This window comes from Monodelphis domestica, chromosome 7, assembly GCF_027887165.1.
Source record: "Monodelphis domestica isolate mMonDom1 chromosome 7, mMonDom1.pri, whole genome shotgun sequence".
NCBI classification, from domain to species: domain Eukaryota; kingdom Metazoa; phylum Chordata; class Mammalia; order Didelphimorphia; family Didelphidae; genus Monodelphis; species Monodelphis domestica.
Genome location: NC_077233.1, coordinates 85,854,149 through 85,881,647, shown reverse-complemented (window position 1 = coordinate 85,881,647; position 27,499 = coordinate 85,854,149). Strand labels below are relative to the sequence as shown.

At 35.8% G+C, this 27,499-nt stretch overlaps 1 protein-coding gene across 5 annotated transcripts in view; it reads right to left on the bottom strand.

The window, feature by feature from the left end:
- SFMBT1 (Scm like with four mbt domains 1) overlaps positions 1–27,499 on the bottom strand; it is a 197,890-nt gene continuing 170,391 nt past the window's right edge. For all 5 annotated transcript variants that reach the window (XM_056804891.1, XM_056804894.1, XM_056804893.1 and 2 more), the window contains exons 15-21: positions 25,514–25,653; positions 19,896–20,005; positions 18,783–18,958; positions 13,033–13,211; positions 12,556–12,801; positions 11,064–11,192; positions 1–9,187 (exon numbers count right to left, since the gene is read on the bottom strand). In XM_056804891.1, coding sequence (XP_056660869.1) covers positions 9,047–9,187; positions 11,064–11,192; positions 12,556–12,801; positions 13,033–13,211; positions 18,783–18,958; positions 19,896–20,005; positions 25,514–25,653 — 1,121 coding nt within the window. In that variant the 3' untranslated portion in view covers positions 1–9,046. The remainder of the gene's footprint in view (positions 9,188–11,063; positions 11,193–12,555; positions 12,802–13,032; positions 13,212–18,782; positions 18,959–19,895; positions 20,006–25,513; positions 25,654–27,499) is intronic.

Here is a 27,499-nt window from a genome sequence, read left to right as displayed (position 1 = left end):
TTTGTGTTGTTGTTTTTTTTTTAATTTTTTTTTACAATCACTTAAAACTGTCATACCACAAACTTATTTACATTCTTATTTACAAGGAAACAAGCAAAATACCATCTAAAATAGTTTTTAAAATCCTTTGAAGTCACTACACCTACCCAAACATGATGGACATTATTTTCAATAGGCATATTTGTTTGTGCATATTTCTCCTTAAGTAGTATTTTACCTTTGATGCATAACTTTTGAAATGAAGGAAAAAACAGCAAGCAGGAAGGTCACAACACAGTATGCATTTCATTTTGTTCCAAACAAGCAGCTAATAAAAAAGGCAAAATACAGGAAACAAAGTGCATCAGTTCCAATGAGTTTGTATATGAAAGAGGCCTAAACTTGGTGCTGGTTCCAGCCAGGAGTCCCTCCCTGGCAGACCTCTGATTGTCTACATAGTTATTCAACTAAAAAGGAGGAAAGGGAAAAGGAAGAGAGAGAGAAACTCAAAAACTTCAAGATACCTTCCTTAAAGGTTTCCTGGAAAGTGAAACTAAGTAACCGACAATACAACCAGCTTATTGTTTTTGCCTGAGTATCATAATCTATCAAAGTCAGTTGCTTCTTATTTTAAGTTGTCAAGAATTTAAACCACCAACCCCCTTTGATTCAAGTGCCCTAGCCTTGTCCACTCTCATTCTGCCAACGTGGCAGATCAGATAGGCTGAACCTAACACTTGGAAGCCACATAAAAACACTATGACCCTGGCGCAAAAACATCTTTCAGATGAGGCCCCATTGTACTAGGTCAGTTTCACCTACTGCCTCTAAAGTTAGTTGGAGTGAGACCCCCTTACCTCCTACAAAGGCTTCAGAGTCAGCACCTCACTGCTGGTGTTGGAGACCCATCTGGCAAGGCTCTGGCATGTTTCTCTTTGAAATAGCAATTTAATTCTGTACAATAGGTCACATCACTGGGACAGACGATTTTGTGTCTTAAACCAGAAAAGCAATGTGGGATGGGAATCAAGAGACCACTTTTCCATTCCCCACCTCAATTTCTGGTTTTGCTGGTTGGAAAACTAGAAGAGTCTTTAAACATTGCAATAAAGAACCTTGTAATCTTCAGTGCATCCACCACCCACCTGTTATTCTTTTACCCCTAAGGCTGCCTTCAAAAACAAGGCCATTAGTATGGTTTGGGGAAAGTTTTGAAGGGAGCACCCAAAAAGGTGGGTTTGGAATAGGTTACAATTGGACTTGTCTTTGAACATACAGTTTAGAACTCTTTAGCTGGAAATGCTAAGCCTGAATGTGGCTTATATGGAGAAATTCAAGTTTCCAAAATACAGTCTCATGCAAAAGGTGAGATCAACAAAAGTTCATCAATAAAATGTTTTAAATAGTGAAAGTCAATAACTGAAATATTTGCATGAAAAGAACTGAATTATTTTTTTTTGGCTTTATGGCAGGTTTATTATCTACAATGGTTTTGAGGCAGCACTCCACATGCTGTAATGACTCAGAACCAACCAGTTCAGCTTCACAGAAAGGGCACTTGATTCCCACCAAGACTCATGGGATCCCCCTTATTATCAGCTTCATAAGGCCAATGAGTCTCCTACTAACAATAGAGAAAAGTGTTGAATTATTTTTAAAAACTAAAACTAAACTAACAATTCCTAAAAACACACACCTAGAATCTAAGTCCTATACAGATTTCTGCAATGGACTTAGCTCCTGGCTTTTCTTTCAAAACATTAATGAGAAGAGCTATAACTAAAACGTCTCAACATATTAATAATGAGAAAAGTCTTTGGTGAACACGCCAGATAAATAAAAGCCTCTCTAGTAATTTATCCCAGTGCCCCTCATTTATGTCACAACCCACATGCTCCTAAAACTCCCTGATGTTCTCTGTACATTTCCCAGAAGGGGAAAAAACAAACAAAGCCTTTTACCTTGCTTTTAGGGACATGGTTTTGAGAACTGGTCCCAACAAAGCAATTCCCATAGTTCCAAGCCTACTCATCCCAGATCACCTGCTGAACTGATATCAAGTAGAAAGTTAAGTTAAATCAAGTTCTGAAGAAGCTATGGTCCAATGTCCCCTATCTCACAGTGAGTTAAATTTTAATTCCAGGAAAAGAAGCACAAAAAGCCAAGTCTGGGATCTGGCTAACTAGCTTCACCTATAGAATAGTTAAATAAGTATTTATGTATCTGCCAGAAGGTTGGTAGGTATAATGCGCCTTGTTCTAAGAATATACTACAGAACATATGCTGGAGTTATCTGTGCTGCAAAATAGGAACAACTAATATGAAAACTAGAGTCCCACTGTGGTTTGAATAGAAGGCTCAACTGCCTACAGCCCTAACCACAATTCCCTAGTAGCTATCACATATGTAGTTTAAGTCATTTACCTAACCCCATGACCAAGCTGGAACAAGTTATTAAACACCCTGATAAATTTTCAGAGTCCCAGAGGAAAACTACAGCACATTAATATATTTCCAAAGTTGTCATTGCATGATGAGCACACAATTATGGGAGACTTCTCTTGCTGGATTAGAGTGAACAAGAAATGAAATCCAGGAAAATGTAACTGTTCTACAATGAATTCTTTTTGAATATAGCAACCAAAGATAATTTCCCCAAGAAAGATAGAGCACATATGACTACATTTCGCATAGAAATATTTTATGCAATCAAGAAGAATCATCTCTTTTGAAAATTCAAAGTTGATCGTTACTTCCTCTTAAACGGGGGTGGATGGTGGGAAAGGTGATAAAGGATACTAAGAATCATATGGCTCCAAACTGTCTACAAACATTAATTTAACAGTTGGTACACATATCTGTCAAATTACCAACAAGCTGGAATAATACTAGAGAAAGTTAATCATGTACGTATCAGCATTTTTGTTATAAATTAAATCAGAAGACAAAGAAGCTGCAGCTAAATAAATAGAGGGACAACTTGCATATTTTCCTTAGAAAGATAAATAAAGGAGGTGGCAGAGTTGGTTTCAGAGCATTCCCAAAGACAACAACATTGTTTCAAAGGATACTTGGTTATCTTGCCTTGCAGTCCTGGTGATGAATGTAAGCAAATAGACCAAGAAAATAACTGAAGCTTATGCAATATCTATTATAGAGGATGGATAATAAAAATTTTTTGATGAACCTAACAATTTTCCAAATTAAGTCAACATATAATCTCTATACTCGGTGACTTCCATGTGAGAAGAAGTATAGGGGAAGAGGGCAAAAACCATGTTGATAAATATGCTTTGAGATGAAGAACTCCAAAAAAAAAGTTAAAAGAATATAGGCTACTTAAAAGACATATAACTATAAAACACTCAGAAGGTCCTAGAGATGGCAAGAATGTAACCACAACATGAAAAATGAAAAAATTACTACACTTCAATAATTTCATTATGGAAAAACCTAATTGTTGATATGATAGCTATATCTGATAGTCAAATCATCTGGTTAAAGCAACAGGCAAAGAAGAAAGAGCCAGGTATTTTTAGTAATAGCAACATGATATTGTGAAAAGAATGTGAGTGGCAGATTAAATCTGAATTCAAATCACTCATCATTCCTAGTAACTGAGCAAGTCTCTTAACTTCTCTGGGTCTGTTTCCTTAACTAAATTTTTTAAAGTAACTATGAAATTAAAAGAAAGTCTGTGGATGAATGAAGATACTGTGTGAAGCCTAATATGTTGGAACAAGTTACTGATCTCCAAAAATGGGGAAATGACCAAAAAATTGTCAAGATTTATTTAAAGAGAATTTTAAATGATGCAAAGCAGTCACTAGTACGAATAGGCCAAAAGACCCCAGAAAATGTCCCAGTAGCAAACACTTAAATCTTCTTGCCAAAGGTAGAGTAATGGCAGCCAAGGACACCACTGGTTTGATGTATAAGCTTATTTACTGAAAAGAATGATGGAAGATTAAGAGTATAATCACTTTACAAAATAACACAAAAGCAGTTAAGGGTAAAAATGATTTGGCTGAGAATATGGTATGAGACCAAGCTGAGCTAAGTCATCCTGAAAGCATTTGCAGATAAAACTGGCCTATAAGGATGACACTGGATATGAAATGGGATATAATGGCCAGCATTTTTATAGTACTGGTTTTCTTAATCACTTAATCGAATTTAACAACCATACATGTATATGGCCATTTTAATACCCAATGTACTACATAAAGAAGTGGTGATAGCACTTAAGATATAATTGAGAAGAATGGCTGGATCTGACAAATGCATATAGATGAAATCTATGCTCAAGGTGGTCAATGTCAAGGCACTATGGGTTCATTTTCAAGGTATTTCAAAGAGGAAAAGATTCTGAAAGAATATTAAAAAACCACAGTGTGAATGAGCAGATGTCCATAACTATTAACCCATATGCCTATTATCTAAGTTCTATAATAACTTTATGAGAATGGCCTGCATAAATGTCAAGGTATCCTTGATGAAAACATGAAAAAGTAATAAGCAGGCTTTCATAAATCTTACTAAAGCAACAATCATATCTATTGTTTATTGATTTTTTAAAAAATTATTTGCCTAAACAGAACAAACTATATCCTTGAAGGCTTTCTTCTAACAAGGCTATCTCCCACATTACATTAGAAATATGGGAAATTAAGACCAACAGTAAAGATAACTTTCTTCAACAATTCTGCTGAGCAATGAAATCAAGGATCCCTAGTGTCTAGCGTAGTGTGTGGCACATAGTAGATGCTTAATAAATGCATATTGATTGATCAGTCAAGTAAGGTGTTAAAAAGGGACATGTGATCACCCAAAGTGTCCTCTAGTATAATGAATACTCTGCATGGAATTCATAGTGAGGTTTTCCAAATGCTCCTCAGTCAGATAATGTTATATCAACTGCATCAAGTCCAAAACACCCTAAAATAAAAAACAAAACCAAAAATATCTCCCTCCTCAGATCACAGCAACAAGGAGACTGTTCTAATTTTATAGATTCTGAAAATAAAAAAAGAAGAGACATCTTTATTTCCCAGGCTATGCTATGTAGCAATATTCACAACTTGTGTGTGTTGATTCAGCTATATCCTGGCATAAGTGCTACAAATGGATGATGAGCTGAGCTGTGAATGCAGATTAGGCTGGATCAAATCTTGGAAATCCTGGAGTACTTTCAACAATCCTAAACTGTCAGTGCTGCAATTTAACAGCAGTATTCTACCAGGTTGTGAATAATGATACACCTGGATCCTAAATGAATCTAAATTGCAGGTAATGTAAAAGGCAACAGATATAAATTATGGGTGTAAATAAATTGTTGCATGTTGACGGTGGGGATCCCGAAGGCATCTTGGAGTTCATCTGTGGCCAGAAAAAGAGGTGGATCAGCTATTTGGCAAAACAACAAATGAAAATAGCCTGGAAATTACATTAGTAACCCTGAGACAGTAAAAGGACCTAAGGAAGACCTCTCATGTACAGAGTGGCTCCTCTACTGTGTATCTATGAGAAGACCTAAGTCTTTGACAACAGTAACTGATGTGAAACTGGTGTGATTGGAGGAAGAAACAAACACGAGAGGATAAATATAGAATATCAAATTCAAATTGATCCTTCTTGATTCACATCATTGTAGTCTTCTAACCTTTCCAACAAAATGAGGTCAGATTAACTCTTAAATTTCTTATATTAATATGAATGTGGAATATATATTTAAAGACGCAGTGACACACCAAACATTGCCAAACTTTTACTTCCACAAAGAATTTAAAGTTAATTTTTTTCTTGAGTTTGACTTTGCATCTTTAACATAGTTGCTCAATGATTTCTATTTATCCAGGGAGTAATGCAAATAGAAGTTTGGTAGAATATTCCCAAGCATGAATGCTTCAGTATGAAGTTATGCTCTCTCTCTTTCCAAGAAAATAACCCTGAGATTTTACTTATAAGTGTTGAGAGCATGTTAAAATATTAAGTGAGTGGGAAGGAGGAGGGAAACATAAGAGTTCAGTAAAAGAAAAGGATTCTTACATTAAGAAATCCAAAACTCTAGCCCCTCTTTCAGGTTATATTTCTGAACAGCTTTTTAAATTTTGGAAAGTCACCACCTTTTCAGGGCTTCAATTTTCTCCAAACATAAATGTAGAGGTTTGTACTAGAGTTATCCCTAAGATCTCCTTTTTTAAGCTCCAGAATTATATGTATCCTTTAAAAGTAAAAATAGATTTGGGGATAAAGTAATATATCCATTGTCATACTGAAGAGATATTTTATTTACCTAATTAAGACAGAAAATATGAGGGTCCAAACTTCAATTATATAATTCCAAAACTATCTGGGGGTAGGAGAATTTTTCTTAACTTTCCTAGAAATTATCAATTGAATAATTCCACTATTGGATAGTTAGAATTAGAAGAAAATTTTATTAAACAAGATACCAAAAAGTGATCTCCCTAGTTAATGCTCAGTACCAAACATTCCCTCATACTTCACCAGATTAATCTTTATACTAAAATATCTAGTCATATCTACTTGTTTTGTTATATTTTACTTATATTGAAACGTTTTAATATGAGAGACTTCCACAAAATGCTATTTTGATGCCTTGGTGTAGAGGTAACCCAGGGTTCTGGAAATATGTTCCAGTGAAGCACATATATGGTTAATTATCCACACTGGAAAAACTAAATGGATGAAGAATGCCTACTTTCTAGAGTACAATATGCATTTGGATGAAACTAATCTGTAGAGTTGTCTCATCATGTATCTTAGATAAACATTATGCATAGATAATGAGCTAGGGCCAGAATCTAAGAGGAAGAAAATCAGAAGGCCAAAGGAAACTATTCAATTGCTTTTGGGGATTTTATGATCCTCACTTGCCCAGTAGTATGATTCCAGTGATGCTGAATGAGTCCTAGTCATAAAGTTCCAGAGTCTCAGAAGAATTACAGTTGAGAGTCATTCAAAGGGTAATGAAGGTAGTCTGCAAAGCATTCATTACCAACCAAAGATTACACAAAAGAGGTGGTATAAAGGATGTCATCAGAAAGACGTTTGCCTGAAGAGATGATGTCCAGTACAAGGTATTATAATGCAAGGCAGATGCCATTGATATATGTGCAGTTTCAGAAGAACCAGAGGAAGTTCTCCAATATTTTAGATGGACTCTGTGGAGAATTTGTGGGAAGACACTGAAAAGAGATCCAAAAGATCCAAGAGCATAGCTGGATTGTGACCTGAATTACCAAAAGGACTACTCACCCCGATGAAATCACTGGTCCACTGAAGTATCCAAGTAACAAGAGAACCATCTAAAAGTTATGAAATGTTGAGAAAAATAAACTGATGCCTTATTTACTATACATGCTTATTTGAACACTTCTTCAAAATGCACTGTAAGGAGGAGTACTTATTGTCATTTGGCTACAGATTCTATTTTAAGGGAGTTCACTCACTTTTCAATGAACAGAGGATTCAGATCTTATCTAGTGTCCACACCCACAATGAGATTTCCCAATCAATTACAGGTAGTAACAACAGGAAATCTAGAGTAGAATATGAAGAAGATGGATGGTCTGAATATAATGTGTTGGTGACTAGGAATGATCTAGTTCATCAAATCCATCAACATTCATAATTATCAGGAGGTGAATATACATTTCTTTGTTCCCAATCTTTAATGGAAGTCAAAAGCTCTTAGTGGGATAGTTTTGCTGAAGCCTCCCAACATTATAACTGTGGAAGCAAATTCACCTGGACTTTCAATTCAACTTAAAACAAGGTCATAAAATCTAAAAAGCTGGAATAGATTTTTGAAAGAGCTATACACTTGTTCCATCAGGGTCATCTAAATGTGGATGACATATTATCTTGAAATTTATCTGTAATTAAATCAAAGAAATTCAAAACATGCACAGGTCCAACAGATTTCTGACCTGTCAACTTCTTTTTGGTTTTTATAAGCCATTTCCATAGAATGCTGATTTTCAACTTGTGCTCTAAGTCCCTGAAAAAACAAATGTTTTAACTACTTGGCTTAAGTAGAAATACTAATTATCTGGTAGAGCTGGAAATGAAGTGAAGGGAATTTTGCCTGTTTGTCAAATGAATGTTAGCTAGATGAAGAAAGGAACTTTGAGATAGGATGGAATGGGGTAGCCTCTGTGGGAGAAAAGAAAAATTAAATCCTCTTGAGAAACTCAAATTTGATATGCCACTTAAATAGCTGACCAGTGCCAAAGATGGAAGAGATCTCTCTAAACTATGACATGGGTTTAAGTCAGTTTCAGGAATTGTTATAAGCTCCCACAATTTTTTTAAAATGTCTTTCATCTTACATAATTCCTTATTGTTATGGTGATAGGAAAATAGGCATCAAAGTAAAATGAATTCCACCCAGAACTGTTGATGGTCAGACAACTGTCAAAAGAGATAGAAATGGCCAGGAAATGTTTATTTAAATGGGCTAAAATGGACGTGTGTGTGTGTGTGTGTGTGTGTGTGTGTGAGAGAGAGAAAAAGCCCTAGTTCCATAAAACCATTCTCTAACTGAGCTGCTTTTAGTTCTAAAAAAGCTTAAAAAGAACACTGAAAATGGAGCACTAGCCTTACTTAAGGCATAGCCTCATATCAGTGCTAAGTTAAAGCCAAGAAAAGGAAGCAGGGAACATGTCAACCTATCATGGGAAGGAACAAAAAGAAAAAGTCTTTTCCAGCAGCCTAGGATATGACTCTTAGTTCTTAGTCCACACCACCTTAACTTGTGAGACACTTATTCTCCTCACAGGAGTCTCTTTTTCCTTTCCCACAATCTTTTATTTAAAAAAAAATGTAATTTGATGAACAAAGGACTACCACAATTCCATTGGCAGGGGAGACACTTAGTGTGCATTGTTTTACTTCATGTGTGTGGTCTTCCTTCCCTGAAAGTGCAAAATCACAGCAAGCAGACATCTGGAAGTCACCAAAGTCAGCATGCCATCTCAGAGAGGGACCAATGGCTCACTGCATTTGTGCTTCAAAGGTCCAGTTCACCTTGGTCATCTTCTCAGTTAGCAAACTGCTGATAAAAGGCAAACTTGATCCTCTCTATGTGATGGCAAAGCTTGATAGCAGGGCCCAACTTCAAGTCCATGCACTCTTGAACAGTGGGAAGGGTAAGGAGTAGTAGGGCCTGCCCATCAATTTCCTGTCAAGAGATAAAAAGGAACAATTTCCTCTTAATTGTGTACAATAGTTCATTTATCACAAACTCTATTTATAATGGTTGATTCTTTAAGTCTTATCCTTTTCAGACTCCACTGAACAAAGGGAGCAGCTTTTTCTTATCTTTGTTACTATCAAGTCTTCAGAACCCAAAGACATTGTGGATTCACCAACAATATCTCTAGACTAACATCTCTTGCTTTCAGGCATTCAACAAATAAACTTAAGTTATAAAGGGTAGCCCTAGAAAAAGAATTCATTATATGCTTATCTAACTAAAGTTAAAGAGTGTTAAGTTTCTGTATATTTTTGCTCTCCAAAGTGAGCCAAAAATTCATGGAACACTGAGAATATCTGATCATCAAAAGATATTCCATGGCATCCCATGGAATACACAAATATGTTTTGAACTTCCCCAATTATTAAAACCAAATCCTTCCATTTTTATACTTAAGAACAATGGAGGGGCAGCTAAAAGGTTCAAATAGATAGGCAGCCAGACCTGGAGACCAGAGGTCTTGAATTCAAATCTGTCCTAAAATACTTCCTAGCGTGGTCCTGGGCAAATCACTTAACCCTAATTGTCCAGCTCTTACCACTCTTCTGCCTTGCAACTGATACTTAATATTGATTCTCAGACAGAAGGTAAGAGTTTAATTTTTTTTAAAAGAAAGAAAAAAGAACAATGGAACTATTTTGGCTGCTTAAAGCTAAAAGTAACCACCAATGACTAGAGAGCACTGCAATGAATCAAATAAAAATATATATACACATACATATGTATATGTATGTGTGTACACATGCACATAAGCAGACACACAGTCCCAAAAGTTCTGCTGAAATTATAAATAGGCCTAGGATTTTTGGAACACCCTGCATATATGCTCTACAGTCACTCTTCTAAAGCAAACAACTCAATTTTTAGCTCTATCTATCTGGTAGGATATCAATACTATAATTACTTAGCAAACATTATTATTCAAGTTTTTCAGTCATGTCTGACTTCGTGACTATGGGTTTTTCTTGGTAAAATTACTAGAATGGTTTGTGTTTCCTCCTCAAGCTTATTTACAGATGAGGAAAATGAGGCAAACAGGATCAAGTGAGTTGCCTGGAGTCACACAGCTAAGATACTGGAGTGGTTGGCCATTTCTTTCTCCAACTCATCTGATAGATGAAGAAACTGAGGCAAACAAGATTAAGTGAATTGCCCAGGGTCATGTAGCTAGTAAGTGTGTGAAACTGAATTTGAACTCACAAAGATGAGTCTTCCTGACTCCAATCCCCCAAGGCTGGATTTGAACTTGAGTCTTTCTGACTCTGAACCAAGCATTTTATTCACTGCACCACCAAACTGCCTTTTACTTCACAAATATTATAACAATCAAAGAAATGGGCTATCATCTCCCTTACAGGAAGGCAACTAAGTATTGCAGTTCATATACAAGCTAGATGGTATACCAAGAATGTGATACTGGACAAGTCGTTTAACTTCTGTTTGCCTTAATTTCTTCAGCTCTAAAATGGGGATAATAACAGCATCTTGATCCCAAGATTGTTGTATGGAAATAATAACTGTAAAGCACATAGCACAGAGCCTGGCATACAGTATTATATAAATATTAGTTATTATTACTATTATAATGCTTAGCACAGTGTTTGACGTATAGTAAGTACTACAGAAATATTTATTCCCTTCTCTAACTCAGAAAAATTAATATGAAATTGCTATTTTCTTAGCCTGAAAAAATCCATGCTTTTAAAAGGTTTATGGATAAATTGTTGAATGTTATGAAATAGATCTAAAGTCCTTTCCTTATTAAGACACATTAACAAAAAATGCAAGGAATCCACAGTACCTGATCCAGGAATATTCTTGCTAATGGAGCACAGTCTGTAGATTTGATGAACCGCACAACATCAGCCACACTCCATTCCAGTGGGTTACTGTCAAGCTGCAGTTTTTCAGCCACTTCAATCTTTATTTCCTTCATTTCCACCAAATAAAAGCAAATTTTATGGTACAGTAAATTCTGGCTATCCCCTTAAAGCAATGTCTACATACTTTTTATTCAGTGAGTGAAGTCTCATTGAATTGAATTGTTTAAAATGGATTTAGGACAAAATTCCTCATGAAAATGACCAGAATGCCCCAGACCCTGTTGTACTCAATAAATGTTTGTGGTATTATCAGGAAGATTATCACAGAAAACAAAGGGAAGATTTAATTTTGTTGTAGGATTAAGAAAAATATTTGAACCATTTAAAGAAAAATAAAATACAGTTCATTTTAATCTGTAGTGTCTACCTTATTTCAACCTTCTTTGGAGCACTGTGCTCAAATGAGATGAACAGTGTTTCCAACAAAAGAAAATTTTAAATTAAAAATCAAGGGATCATTTAGGACCATAATTACCTTGTATCCATTTTGTATATATTATTTGGATAGACTGTACAAACTCTTTGAGACAGAGAGAATTTTTTCCTTTGCCTTTGTAACTGTAGCACCCAGCACAGTGCTTGACATACTAAAAGTCCTTAGTGAGTGCTTACTGGCTGACTGATCATTTTGAAATGAATTTCAAGGTAGAAGTAAGAGAGTTAATTACATTTGTTTTAATGCCATCTTTCCACTAAAAACTCTACTACTGGTAGGGATCATGCCAGAATTAGTGAAGTCTCCCCTAAAATGTATAACAATGTTTTGTACTTCTAAAGCACTTAATAAAGGAAATGTTGAAGGAATGTATCTATATGATTTCTAGTATTTCAACAAAATGATTTTATTAGAATCAATAGTGCCAAAGATTTTACAAATTGGGACAAACCTAAATGTATCAATCACAAGATACTCAAGGAATAATTTTACTAGATCATTGCTAATAAGCTGAACAAATAAGCATCTCTTTTTGTATGTGTATTTGTTTGTTTGAATGGAAGCCCAGAAATCATGATGTTCTAAGCCCTCCTTCCTACATATAGAATCCCCACAAAAAAATTCTGTGCAAGTAATTGCACTTAATGCATTTTTAAAGGGAACTCTTCAAAATTCAGATATATAAAGAAAGAGAGAAAAAAACCTCACCTGACAGATTTCTGTGAAAGCTCAATCCAGATAAAACTCCTACGGCCATGTTAGGGAACCTATGGCACATGTTCGAGAAGGGCCTGCTCCCCTGCCTCCTCTACTGCCCCTGAGAACATTTCTCCCATCACCCACCCCTTTTCCCAGCAGTTCAATGGGGAGCGCTTTCACATGCCGCATAAGGGTTACAGTTTGGGCACTCGATCTCTACAAGGTTTGCTATCATTGTCCTAGGGCAAAAGAGAAAAAAACTGTTAGATGAGTACCTTTGGTGACGGAGGTTTATTCTCATCATCAGAGAAAGAAAAAGTGCGAAGTTTTCTTTTTCTTTTGTCTCGATCCTGAGCCAATGAATGAGACAATTCACTTTGGGAAGGAGAGGAAGAGCATGATTTCTTTTCTGACACTTCTGATTCTTCCTGTAGCTCATCTTGCTGTTCAGAGGCACTATCTTCACTTAAAGATTCTTCATCTACTTCATCCTGATCATCATCATCTTCACACCCACTACCCTATGGCACAAAAAATAAGACACCGCCCACAACTTATCAAAAATATTAATTTTTACAACATAAAAGCATTTCTCATTGGCAAGAGCCACATTATCAAGCTCTACAAAATAGCTTTTTATTGAAATTGGTATGTAGTATGTTTGTCAAGTGAGAGACACTTGTGAAGATAGTTCTAATTTGCTCACCTCCAAGGTCTCTTATCAAGCTTTAAGATTTGGTCACTCCACATACCTGGGGAGAACCTGCTGGTGTGTTATCTACAGATGCTGAGGAGCGCTTCTTCTTATGGACGAAGAAGTTCTTTCTCCTCTTCCTTCTCTTGCTTGTTTTCTTTATGACACACTCTAAGTTACTATGTCCCCCGGGTGGCCGTCCAATTCTTTTATTTTTCTTTTTTCCATAATAGTGTGCTAAAGGAATGTGACAAAAAAGAAAGAGACTTTTGCATCACAGTTTTCCTTATGACTGTGACATTTTAAGGCTACTATTTTCAAATGTCAGTAGAGCTAAAGGTGCTAAAGAGGTCAGGTACTAAGAAAAAAAAAGAAAAGTCAATGGATGATACTAATCTATCAACAAATATTTATTAAGTGCTTACTAAGTGCCAGGCACTGGGGAAACAAAAGCAAAAATTAGATAGTCCTTGCCCTTAAGGAAGTTACTTTCTAACAGGGAAAAAAAAGCACACATACACAAGTAAGTACAAGCAGAATGTACACTGAATTAAGCATAAGTTAATTTTTTAGTAGCAGGGAATCAAGAAATTCTTCATGCCAAAGTTTTTGAAGGAAACAAGGGAATTCTAAGAGGGAGAGATGAGGTGAGCAGAGGGTGCACTCCAGGGACTAGAAACAGGCAGCGTTATGTGTGAGGAACAGTAATAACAATATGGCTGGACCATAGAGTATGTGAAAAGGAGTACTGGATAGTAAACAGAACAGTAGTTCAGGACCAGGCTGTGAAAGGATTTAAAATCCAAGCAGAGTATGTGATCCTCAAAGTAATAGGGAGTCATTGATGTTTACCGAATAGAGAGAAATGGCATGATCAAACCTACACTTTAGGAAAATCATTTTGCCAGTTATGTGTAGGATGGACTGTAGAGAAAAGACCTGAAGCAGTAAGTCACAGCATTAGTACAATCAAGAGGTGATGAAGACCAGGTGAGGCCACCTGTGTAAGCAGATAAAAAAGGACACATGTCCCAGATGTTTTAAAAGTAGAATGATAAGATATCTAAATTGAATGTATACATGGAAGAAAAGTGAAGAATGAAGGATAATATCATAGCTGAGAAACTAGGAGACTAGAAGGATTGTAATGCTTTGATAGAAACAGGTCTCACTTAGCAAAATAATATTAAAAATAATGCATTCATAAAACATTTTTTGAAAGTATCATCATGCTTCTAAGATGTGTGTGCATATGTAACTAATTCAAACGTATGAGAATGAGAGCCATTCTCCCAATTGACAGTGAGAAAGATATGACAGGCAGTTTTCAGCAGAAGAAATCCAAGCCATCAATAGTCATATGAAAAACTGCTCTAATAGAGCAGATAGAGCAGGGATTCCCAAACTTTTTACACAGGGGGCCAGTTCACTGTCCCTCAGACTGTTGGAGGGCCAGACTATAAAAAAAACTATGAACTATAAAAAAAACTATGAACAAATTCCTATGCACTTTGCACATATCTTATTTTAAAGTAAAAAAAATGGGAACAAATACAATATTTAAAATAAAAAACAAGTAAATTTAAATCAACAAACTGACAACTAGGGGCCATTATGTTGGGCATCTGGGGGAGTATGAGGGCCATTGTACTACCATGTTTCCCTGAAAATAAGACACTGCCTTATATTAATTTGACTCCCAAAAAACAGGGGGTTAAAACACCTAGTGGCAGTGGTGGACTATTCACAGTAGAGGCCCACTAGTGATATCACAGGCCAGATCACCGCTATAAGATGCCTGTTTATGGTACTGGAGGTGGTGCTGGGCCCATGACACTGTATACTGCTGTCTGGGATAGCGGAGGCTGCAGCCCTGGCTGGGATGGGCCAGTCACACCTTGCACAGGCCCATCACTTCCACCACTATACCTGGCAGCAGTATACACAGTGCAGAATCCCCTCCCCCAGACCACCACTCATCAAGCTGACATCTTCCATTGTACAGCCACATAATCCTTTGCATGGAGCCTTGTTCTGGTTCAATTACTCTCAGAACAAGGTGTGAAGCAAAGGATTATGTCACTGGAAGTAGTACTGTGCCTGAACGCTGTGAATCTTAAAACTGCTCAAACATTACCTTAAGACATTTGATTAAGGCTATTCCCATTTAAACAATGGAGGTACTTGATCAGGAATGTATTGAGAACTTCAACCTTACTCCACCCATATTTAGGCATACTTTAAGGGGAAGATGAAGTTGTAAAACTCCTTATTGAACAATGAAAAAGTACTTAACTCATACTTATAGTGAGGCAAAAGCCCTTAAGGTAGGTGGATTTTTAGATCTAATACAAAAGGGTGCTAAGTACCTATGAAGGTCAAATTAATCACTAAAAGGGCAAGCTTAGCAAAGAGAAGTGAAATACTCAGAAGTTTTAGTCTACCCAGAGAAGGTGATAACAAGATGTGAATTAAGAAGGTGATAACAAGATATGAATTAAGAAGATGATAACAAGATGTGAATTAAGGATGGTCAGTCATTTGGAAAATGTCTACTGTGATTGGTAGATGTGAAAATTTAGGGGAGGTGACATAGGAGAAAATTCTCTTTAAAAGGAGGTCAGAAGCCTCTGGACTGAGTTCAGCTTAGGAAGCTGAATTGGAGTCTCTCAGTGGCTGAACTTAGTTGAGCTCAGGAGCTGAACTGGAGGGTCTCTCTGAACACTAGAGTTTTGCTTGGAGAAGATCTTGTGGTGAGTGATTAAAGACTGACTTAGTTTTCTCTCTTAAAAGAAAGGCCTAGGCCCTAGCCTTCCTATTATTTCCTCTTACTCTGTCTCTCTCCCTTTCTTAATTCCTTCATTTGTATTAATTAAAAACTCCATAAAACCCAGCTGACTTGGGTATTTCAAATTTGGGAATTTTTCCCATGGCGACCACTTATTTTTTATTTAAATCAAGACACTAAAAGTTATCTTTATGCTTTTGGCAATTCAAAGTCTTGAACACATATTTTAGTGGTCACAGTTTATGGCAACCACTCTTTTGTCTGTAACAATGCTTTGCATACTGTGCTCCTCTCACTGACCACCAATGAAAGAGGTACACCTTCTGGAAGTTCGAAGGCCAGATAAATGGCCTCAGGGGGCCTCATGTGGCCTGCAGGCTGTAGTTTGGGGACCCCTGAGCTAAATGGATCAGTGGATAGAGAACCAGGCCTAAAGATAAAAGGTCCAGGGTTCAATTCTGGCTTTAGACACAGTCAGCTGTGTGACCCTGGGCAAATCACTTAATCTCACCACTCTTCTGCCTTGGAACCAGATACCTAGTATCAATTCTAAGACAGAAGGGTAAGGGTTTAAAACAAAACAAAAAAATCTGCTGTAAGGACTCTAATACCACCTTACACCTATCAGATAGACAAAACTGACAGAAAAGAAAAGAAAAGAAAAGAAAAGAAAAGAAAAGAAAAGAAAAGAAAAGAAAAGAAAAGAAAAGAAAAGAAAAGAAAAGAAAAGAAAAGAGAAGAGAAGAGAAGAAAAGAAAAGAAAAGAAAAGAAAAGAAAAGAAAAGAAAAGAAAAGAAAAGAAAAGAAAAGAAAAGAAAAGAAAAGAAAAGAAAAGAAGAAAAGAAAAGAAAAGAAAAGAAAAGAAAAGAAAAAAAGAAAAGAAAAGAAAAGAAAAGAAAAGAAAAGAAAAGAAAAGAAAAGAAAAGAAAAGAAAAGAAAAGAAGAGAAGAGAAAAGAAAAGAAAAGAAGAGAAAAGAAAAGAAGAGAAAAGAAAAGAAAATGACAATGACTGGCAGACTGTGAACTGGTTCTGCCATTCTGAAAAACAATCTGGAATTATGCACCAAAATGCCCCAACAATAACACTATTAGTCTATACCACAAAAAAGTCAGAGGAAAAATACCTATAATAGTAGCAAATAAGGAGGAACTGCTGATTAAGTTATGTCATATAAATGTGATGGAATGAAGGAGATGGTTTCAGAAACTTAGAAAATTTTTATAAAACTAATGCTAAATGAAGTGATCAGAAAATAACAATAACAATAATATTATAAAGACAAATAACATTGAACTAAATTGAAATTCTGATCAATACAAAGGCTATCCACAATTCCAGAGGATTCATGACTACCTACTTCATGAGGTAATGGACTTAATGTAGAAAGAGACATTATTTTTGGACAGGGCAAAAATTTGTTTTGCTTGGGTATGCATGTTTGTAACAGGGGTTTTTGTTTTTCTTTCTTTTTCAGTGGGTGGGAAAGGGAGAAGCAAGAGGTAGAGAAGGGGAAATTTTTGTTGAAAAACATCATCATGCTTATTCCATTTGAATATTCAAAGTCTGCTCCCTCTAGATTCCAAGGCTAGGAGACAATCCACTCAGCTTTGGAATTACTTCCCTAGGATTAATAAGTCCAGACAGGTGAGTCAGCAAGCCCTGAAGCATGTGGCTGATGACATCTGGCTAGTTCTAGATCCCAGACTAGGCTGCTTCTGGTTACTTCCTTGTCATTCCCTGGTACTAAGGTATACCCTCTATAACCTTTTGTATCTCTAGCTCTTGGTACACTAATGAAATCAGTATTAATATTGCTTCTAAAAAAAGTTGTGTTAAATGACTCTTCTCATCATCCCTGTGTCCTCCCAAACTACAACAACCTTCCCTTGCCCACTTCCTATATGATCTCTTTGACATTTATCCCAGTGAATGCAACATACTGAGCATTTAAAAATACTTCTCACTCGTTCATTCCTTCAAATATGAAGATATCTCTTGTTTTGAGTGATAGTTATCTTTTTATTTAAACACATAAAACACATCCCCAAAATTTCTATGATTAACCTAAAGATGGCACACCTAATGGTTTTACTAGTATCTGCTTCAGTCAGCCTCAATAACAAAAATGCCAATCAATTGAAAATTTTATCAAAATATATCATTTGTTTAAAATATCTACCACCTTAATTCTTAGTTGTAAAAACTATGTATCAAAAAAAAATGCCCTTAGAGAATGCTAGAGAGAAAAAGAAAAAATTGAGTATTCCTGACTTGTGATTTAAGTCAAGTTCACCCCATTATAAGATAAGTCTTGCACTAAAGTCTATGTTAATTTTGATGACATTTACTAGAAAAAATATTCAAAAAGAAATAAAGATCATTTTGAGAGGTTCCCAAGATTTTTAAGAAGTGTGTTCAGGCACCCTTAGAGGCTGACCAATATTAAATGTAACCAAATTAGAGACATAGTGCCAACGCATGCCATATTTGCCCAATAGCTTACAAGTTCCTTATGAGCAGAAATTAGATCAATTTTCATATCTGTAACCTGATATAGTTTAATGAAATTAATTAAGAGATCATTTGACTTTATGAACAAGGAATTCAGAAAGCTAATTATATGAATTCAAAGTGCCTAACATATAAGTCCTTAGACTACGATGAAGTTTTTCTCTGTATTAATTCTGTGAAGGGGCACTGATAATGCTTTTAAGCATCATGAATCAGAGATTTAAAAAAATTGGGATTTTGTTATGGGTCACAAGGCCTTGACAAAACTATCCTGCTTTATGTTCTTTTTATTTACCTTAACATTTTCTTTAGTTTAAAAAACATGTTGAGTATGAAAAGAAACAGAATATAGAACACTGGGGCTGTTATTCACTCGAGAGGTAGAAAGTTTAACAGAGAGTTAATTATATATTCTAGTAGATGCTCCATAAATAGTTTTAAATGTCATTTATGGAGAAAGAACACTGGGGTTCAGCTATTAGTCACCAATATTTAAAATATCACTTACTGTATTTGGTCTTTGTTAATACAGAGCAGTTCTCAGAACACTTGTCCAGAACCATTTGAGGACCAAAGAGATTAGGACAGCATTCCAATTTTATACAAGTTTTCCGGCAGAAATCAGTCACCCGATCAGCTGTACGCACTATCTCAACTGTAGCACGATAGCTTTTCCCTTTGTATCTGTCATTGGAGGAATTCAGATGTCAAAGTTATTTATCAGTAGTCCAAATCAAAGAGAGAAAATTCTTACTGTGCACACCAAACAGCCTGTTTCTTAAAATATGCTTCATGTTTTGCATACTTTATAAGTAAGGCATATTCTTCTACATTTAGTTTGAAAAAGGTTGCTTTTACACATTATACTAATAAATTAATGCATAAAGGAGCAAAGCTTCTTGCTAAAGGACAGAAATAAGCAAAGTTTTAGCCTTCTAGCCCTCAGCTTAAGATCTTCACATTGAAATTGTTTCTAAAAAACAAGTTTTGCTTATAGTTTTTTAAAATTACGTATCACATATTATAGTGCAATAGTATTCTATTATATTCATATGACACAATTTAGATATTCTTCAAGTAATGGACATTTACTTTATTTCTAGTTCTTTGCTTCCAGAAAAAGTGCTATGAAAATGTTGTAATGTATATGGGACCATTTATTCTGTTCTCCTTGTGGTATATGGTACATATGGTATAATGTATATATACTAGCAGTGGGATCCTCAAAGTCAAAAGACATGACCATTTTATCAATTTCTTTAGCAAAATTCCAATTCTTTTCAGAACAGTTGGAAAAATATATAGTTCAACCAGTAGTGATTATTTTGCCTATGTTTCTTCACCCCCTCCACGGCTATTTCTATCTTTTTGTCATAGCTTTGCTAATTTGCTCTGAGTTTATAAAATATAGGTTTTCTAATGATTTACATATCTCTTATTACTAGCTATTTGTAACATTCTTTCATTTTATTAATAGTTTGCAATTCAGTTTAATATTACAGTTAAAATGGTATTTGCAGGTATGGAATTTTGTTCCTCCAAACTTCAGAATGATATTCTGGATAGTTGTAGAATTTCCTGCAACTATGCATTCAATTAGAGAAAAAAGGAGATAACATACTTGGCTTTTAGAGTTTCCCCATGTCCATGCCACACAGAATCTTCATCTAGCTGAAGTTCTCGAAGAACACGGCTTGGTTTATAGGCTGCATTGATCAGTAAAGTGAGAACCTAATAGCCATTTTTTTTAAGAGGCAGAAAGTATAACAAGGATAACAGGAGTGAAAAAAGAAAGATTAGACTATTAGTAATGTCAGCTTGATTTTTACTGTTAAGGCATGTTAGTAGAATAATTTCATTCAATTGAATTAGTGTCAAAATGCCCAAGTCAAATATTCATAAACAGTAGTAATATTACTGAAAGCAACAGCTGCTGCCAAGAGAGTCAAATCAAACAGTAAAAGGAAACTGGCTAAAAATTTCAAAACTTGGCTATTAGAAGTATGAACTACTAACTTGAAATTTCTCTAGTAGATGTATTTTTATCATGTCACCTGAGCAGGTTCTTCAAAACTCCAAAAGTTCCAAATTTATTTGATGATATATTCTACTACTCCAGTCTCTTATTGAAATGAAAAAGTGAACTCCTGTATTAAAAATGATCCATCTCATTCTTTTCCAATGAATAGAAATATAGAGTGAGCAGTCTTCTTTGTGAATGAGACTAACTGTTTTTTTCTAAAAGTTAAAAGTAACTGATAATGTTGAAAAACTTTCTATGGAAAGAAATCTTTCTGAAGAGATTCCATATATAACCAGCAACTAGAGTACCTAGAAAGTTACTATCTCATAAGGCAGTTCATTCCATGAATAGGTTGCTCTAGATGTTAGAAAGTTCATAACTAAAACAATTAAAATGTGTTTTCCTATAATTTTTTTATCAAAATTAATTCCATTCTATGAGGAAATAGAAAATCTAAAAAAAATCTAATCCACTTTCCATAGTAACAGTCCTTTGTGGAAAATTAATATTGAATTGCTAAATAATTTTCCCTTTACATTCCCTTCCCCTCAAGAACAGTCTAGGATCAGAATGAAACAGTTTCTCTCAGAGTATGAAATGAGCTAGGACCTTTTATCTTTTGTTTAGTTCTTAAAAGGAGTAAGGGTAAATTCAGTAGCTATAATGGACTGACATAGCCAACTGTGATGGGTAGGAAAGGGCATGTTGATATCCTCTTTCAAAGACCTGCCCTTTTCCGGTGATGAAACAATGAGGGAGGAGTTATGGTCTCTGAGCCCACCTCCTCACTGACTATCTACCAGAGAACTCTTGGGATGTCCAGAGGAGGGGCTGAGTAATAAGCTACAAGGAGTAAATAAAGAGTGGCTAAATGTGCTTTTGGGCTCCCATTTGGATTGTGGAGGGAATCAACTGACCAGCTTAGGATGTCTTGAGAGGTCAATTAATAAATTATTAAATTAAAATGAAGAAATCTTGCTTCTCTAGAGTTTCAATCCATACACTTTCAAATAGAAGGTCACACTGTGCAACCCTACCCTAGTCCACAAACATGCATACCAAGTCTTCTCTTTTCAGGCAACCCTCTTCACTTACCTCTGCCAAAATCCAGGGGTGTGCTGGTGCCAACTCCCCCATGGAGTGAAACTATTGTTAAATATTCAATGTGAGCTCTTACACATTACTATACAATCATTATAAATCAGGGCTAACAGTGACTTAGTCCAGTTAAAAGGGGGGAAAAAACATTTTAGGAGCATAAATTCTGTAACAGCAATAAGCAAAAAGAGCTTAATTTGGATCCAGAACTGACAAAGCTCAGACCAGGGAGTGGTAATCAGGTGTTATTCTGAAAATACATCATTTAGGGAGCACTGAAAACTTGCAGGTCTCTACCTGAGTGGCAGTAGATAGAGGCCAGATATTTCCCATGAAGTGCTCAAAGCCCAAGCCAAAATCAATAAGTAGAGTTGCATAAGGAGCAAATAAAGAAGTATCTTCTATGAAGAACTATTATGGTGACAGGGAACCTTAAGGCACAAATAAAGAAGATAATGATGAAAAAACATCTACAAGCAAAGCCCCAAAGAAACAATGCAACTTAGACACATGTCCAATCAGAATTCTTCAGAGTTAAAGCAAAAATTTAAGAGAGTCAAAAAATGAAAAACAAGTTGAGAGTTATAAAAGGGGGGAAAAAAGCAGGAAAGAAATGAGAACTGTGGAAGATATGAAAAAAAAGATTAATAACTTTGAATAATAGGTACAATTAGCCAAGAAAATAATTTCCTAAAAATTAGAATTGACCAAACATAAGCTAGTGACTCCATAGGACATCAAGAAATATTAATGCAAAGTCAAAAGACTGAAAACAAAAATAAAGAAAATAAATGTGAGGTGTCTTGTAGCAAGAACAACAGACATGAAAAACATATCTAGCAGAGTCTAGCAGAGATAAATTAAGAATCACTGGCCAGAGAACTTCCGGGAGTAGAGCCAAGATGGCAGAGTAATCCAGAGTAGCTCTGTGCCACCATGAAAATCCTCTCCAACTAAGATTAAAATATTGCCACAAAACAAATACAGGAGTAAAAGAACTAACAAGGAGACAGAGTGAAACAACTTTAAAGAAAAGAAAAACCCAAAAGGTAGGCAAAGAACATCTGAGGCACTAGGGTGAAAAGAGAGCAGAGCCAGCAAGAAGAGGAAACCAACAGTAGGCCACACACCCCCATCCCACATCTGCTATCCAAAGTTCAGAATTTAAGTACAAGCCAAATATCCAGACCCTAAGATCCTGCCTGGGCAAATAGTAGTACAAGCCAACATACACCCCTTAAAATGTCCAACCTGTGGAGAAGTCTGGAGCCCCATAAGGACATAATTCACACTTTGGGGTGGCTGATAGTACTAAGTACTAATCTTTTTGCCTAAAGCTCAGGGCAGAGCTCAAAGACAGGACAATCAAGGGTATGCCTGATTAAATCAAGTATACAGAGAGACCAAAAACTTGAACCTAACACAAGGGCTCGAATTTGATCAGCCCCTGACCTGACCAAATTCGGAGTGATATAAATAGTTTACAACTAAGCCCAAGGCAAATCTTTAATCTATTAGTATCTCAAAGGTCAACTGAATCAGCATGGGGAGGGAGCTCTCAAGAGTTCTCAGTTCTCAGACTATCATATCATCCCCCAAGCCTACCTATAATTAGATAGGAAAAATGAGCAAACAACAACAACAACAAAAGCACCCAACTAAAGAATTTTTATAGAGACAAAGAACAAGGTACAGACACAGGAGGGGACAATAAAAGCAGAGGAAACACATGCAAAGTCCAAAGGAAAAATATGGATTGGACACAGATTCTGGAAGAACTCAAAAACAACTTCAAAAACCAATTAAGAGAGGCAGAGGAAAAATGGGAAAAAGAAATGAATGGGATACAAGGAGAAATGAAAAAGAAGAATGGGTCAATTGAAAAAGGAGAACCAAAAACTGACAGAGGAAAATCAGGCCTTAAAAATTAGAATTAACCATCTAGAAACTAATGATTTCATGAGAAACCAAGAAACAATAAAGCAGAATCAAAGGAATGAAAAATAACAGAGGAAAACATGAAATATCTTATTGAAAAAACAAATGACCTAGAAAATAGATGTAAGAGAGACAATTTGAGAATTATTGGACTACCTGAAAGCCATAATCAAGAAAAAACCTTGGACATCACACTACAAGAAATTATCAAAGAAAACTGCCCAGAGATCCTTGAACAATAAAATAAAAATTGAAATTGAAAGAATTCACAAATTATCTCCAGAAAGAAATCCTCAAATGACAATTTCCAGGAATGTAATAGCTAAATTCAAGAACCACCAAACTAAGGAGAAAATTATTCAAGTAGGCAGAAAGAAACCATTCAAATACCAGGGAGCTACAATCAGGATCACACAAGACCTAGTGACTTCTACATTAAAGGATGGAAAGGCATGGAATATGATATTCAGGAAGGCAAAATATTTGGGTTTATAACCCAGAGTCACCTATCCAACAAAACTGAGTATATTCTTTCAGGGGGAAAAATGGGCATTCAATAAGATATAAGATTTCCAAGCATTCCTGAGGAATAAGCCAGACTTAAACAAAAAATTTTAGTCCAAACATGAGACACAAGAGAAGCCCCAAAAGATAAATAAGAAAGAGAAAATTTAAGGGACTCATCAAGATCAAAATGTTTATTTGTCTACATGGAAAGAGGAAACCTATAATTCTCAAAAAGAGTCACTGGTCAATCTGAAATCCATGATTTAAAAAATAGCCTAGATATTAAAGCAATCATTAAAGAAAACTATCCAAACCTCTTAGACTCAGTGAAGAAAGTAGAAACTGAAAGAACCTACTTTTCACCTCCTTAAAGAAAAACTCAAAATAAAAACTCTTCAGAAACATCATAGTAAAAATCTAGGCTATCCGGGTAAAAGGAAAAAAAAAATTGTAAGCAGTCAAAAAGAAAGAATTCAGGTATGATCCACAGGGCAAGATCATATAAGATTTAGTAGTCACTATTGCAAACAAGGCAGAAGCTAAGAGGTGATACAATGGATAGAGTGCCATTCCTGGAGTCAGAGAGACTCATCTTCCTAATTTCAAATCTGGCATTACTTACTATGTGACTCCTGGGCAAGTCACTTAATCCTTTTTGCCTCAGCCAGACATACCTGAAATGACTGAACAATAACAATTATAAAGGAATGGAAACTTGTTATGGAGAGCTTATAAAATGACATAACATGCCTTCTGCAAAAGATCTAGACTTGCAACCAAGAATTCCTTAGCCAGAAAAACTAAAATATAATCTTATGGGGGGAAATGGATTTTTATTGAAATAGAGAACTTCTTAGCATTCCTGATTTTAAGACCAGGGCTAAGTAGGAAATTTAGCAGGAGCCATGAGAAACAGAAAAAGGTAAACATGAGCAAACAATAATAAGGGTTAAACAAGGTTAATCTGCTTACATACTTACATGGAGAGATAACAAAAATATCTATTCAGAATTCTATCATTGTATTGTTACAGAAAAAGTCTAATTAGATAGAGGGCTTGGGAGTGATTCTATTGTGTTTTGATGAACTTAAAAGATTAGAGAAGAATAAACTGGGAGAGGGGATAAGTAAAGGAAGAATGGGAAAAATTGTTTCACATAAATGGGATATGTAAAGGAGAAAGAAGAAAGTGGACAACATTTGAACATTATTCTTCTCTAGGGACTTGTAATTTCTGCTTAAGTTGCCACATCCATTTCTGAACCAAAACACATTTAACATCAGAGATGGGAATATAATGCACTGGAGGACTAAACCTACAAAAAGTAATAGTGCACCAATTAGCAATGCTGAGGAAAGGAAAAATGCTGTATATTTTCTATGAAACTAGCATGATCACTGATACTGAGCTGAAATTCACTGTTTCCCCTTCCAAGTTCTCTAGGAGTTAGTTGTTTTCATTTTAGAAGAAACAATTATACAAAGACCATTTGGAACTAACCTGTAAGAATGATAAGAAATCTCTAAGTCTGTATGTGCCAAGGACAAGTCTCATAGGGCCCTTCTGACCCTTACCTCTTTATTTATCTGGGGGGAAGCGGAACACCTGGGTGTCTGCCTCCCTCTCCCAGGCCAGAGTATTAGCCACCTATGGTTTTGAGGACCCTCCTCACCTCTTTAAGAACGAGAACACAGTTCCCTGGTCCTACACACTGAGGCAGTTCAGCAATTCTTCCTTTGTTGAGATAAGGCCCTGAGAAGCAACGGTGGTTGAAGTAGATCTTTGGACAGCAGTATTTCCCATTAATTGTGACTGGAAAATGAAGATAATTAAATATTCAAAACATGTAATTACTTGTCATCTCATGCTTCCTAAAGCAGACAAAGATTTTTCTACTAATAATAATAGCTAGTATTTATATAGCATTTTAAGTTTTGCAAAGTGCTTTATAAATACTGACTCATTTTATTCTCAAAACAAGAATAGGAGATAGGTATTACTGTTGCCATTATATGAATGAGGAAACTGAGGCAGACAAGTTAAGTGACTTGTCCAGGGACACTCAACTAGTAAGAATCTGAAATTGAATTTGAATGTAGCCCTTCATGAATTGAGGCCTAGAATTCCATCTACTTCAAGATGCAGTGTAAGCCCAGGAGAATGGCAAGGCCATGGAAATATTCAGTTATATTTTAGTTTCATGATTCTACAATGGGATATTTTTATGTAAAAATTCACCAGAAGGGGCAGATAGGTGCCTCAGTGGATTAACAGTCAGGACCAGGGATGGGAGGTGCTAGAATCAAATCTGGCCTCAGGAGCTTCCTACCTATGTGCCCCTGGGCAAGTCACTTAACCCCAATAGCCTCGCCCAGTGATGGGTAACCTTTTGAGCTTGATGTGTCAAAATTCACTAAAAAAACCTAGCATAACTCGGGTGGTGTGTCACTTCAGGAAAAAAACGTCCTTCTCAGCATGCAGCCCCATATTTCTCTGTATGCGGCCACATGTGGCTGTGTGTCACTGAAAATGGCCATGCATGTCAGTCCTAACACATGTGTCATAGGTTCGCCATCATGGGCCTACCTCTTACCACTCTTCTTCTACCTTGGAAACAACATATAGTAATGATTCTAAGACAGAAAGTTAAAGGTTAAAAAAAACTTCATTAGAAAAGTTGAGGTTTGACTAAGGAGGACATGGTAAAAAGAAGATGAAGGGAAAATAGGGAATTATTCCTACATATGCTTACAGTACCTTTGAGCTTGAATAAAATGATGGAATCAAATACTACAATACATATGTCACATAAAATGCATATGTTCATATGGATTTATAATAAATATTTACTGGGTTTAGTAGAAAGGTGATCCTAGTAATAAGATTGTTTCTAAAACAAAGATGAAGAAAATAATAAATGTTGGAAGGGATGTGGTAAAACTGGGACACTAATGCATTGCTGGTGGAGCAATTGATTCAATCATTCAGGAAGGCAATTTGGAATTATGGCCAAAGGGCTTTAAAAGAATGCCTTTCCTTTGATCCAGCAATACCACTGCTGGGTTTGTACCCCAAAGAGATTTTAAAAAATGTGAAAGACTCTATCTCTACAAAAATATTTATAGCTGTGCTTTTAGTGGTGACAAAAAATTAGAAAATGTGGGGTTGTCCCTTAACTGGGGAATGGCTGAACAAATTATAGTACATGCTGGTGATGGAATACTATTGTGTTATATGGAATGACAAACAGGATAATTTCTATAAGAACTGGAAAGAACTACATGAACTAATGCTGAGTGAAATGAGCAGAACCAGGAGAACATTGTACACAGAGACTGAATCACTGTGGGACAACCAAATGTAATAGACTTTGCTACTAAAAGTAATGCAATGATTCAGGACAATTCTGAGGGAATTATGAGAAAGAACGCTATCCACAGCTAGAAAAAGAAATATGGGAGTAGAAATTCAGAAGAAAACAGAAAATATGATTTATCACTTGTTTAATTTGGGTATATGATTTGGGGTTTTGGTTTTAAAATATAACTCTTATTACAAAAGTGAATAATATGGAAATAGAGTTAGAGTGGCATTGCTTATCAACTCTGAGAGGGAAGAGGGAAGAAGGGAGGGAGACAACAAGAATCATGTAATCATA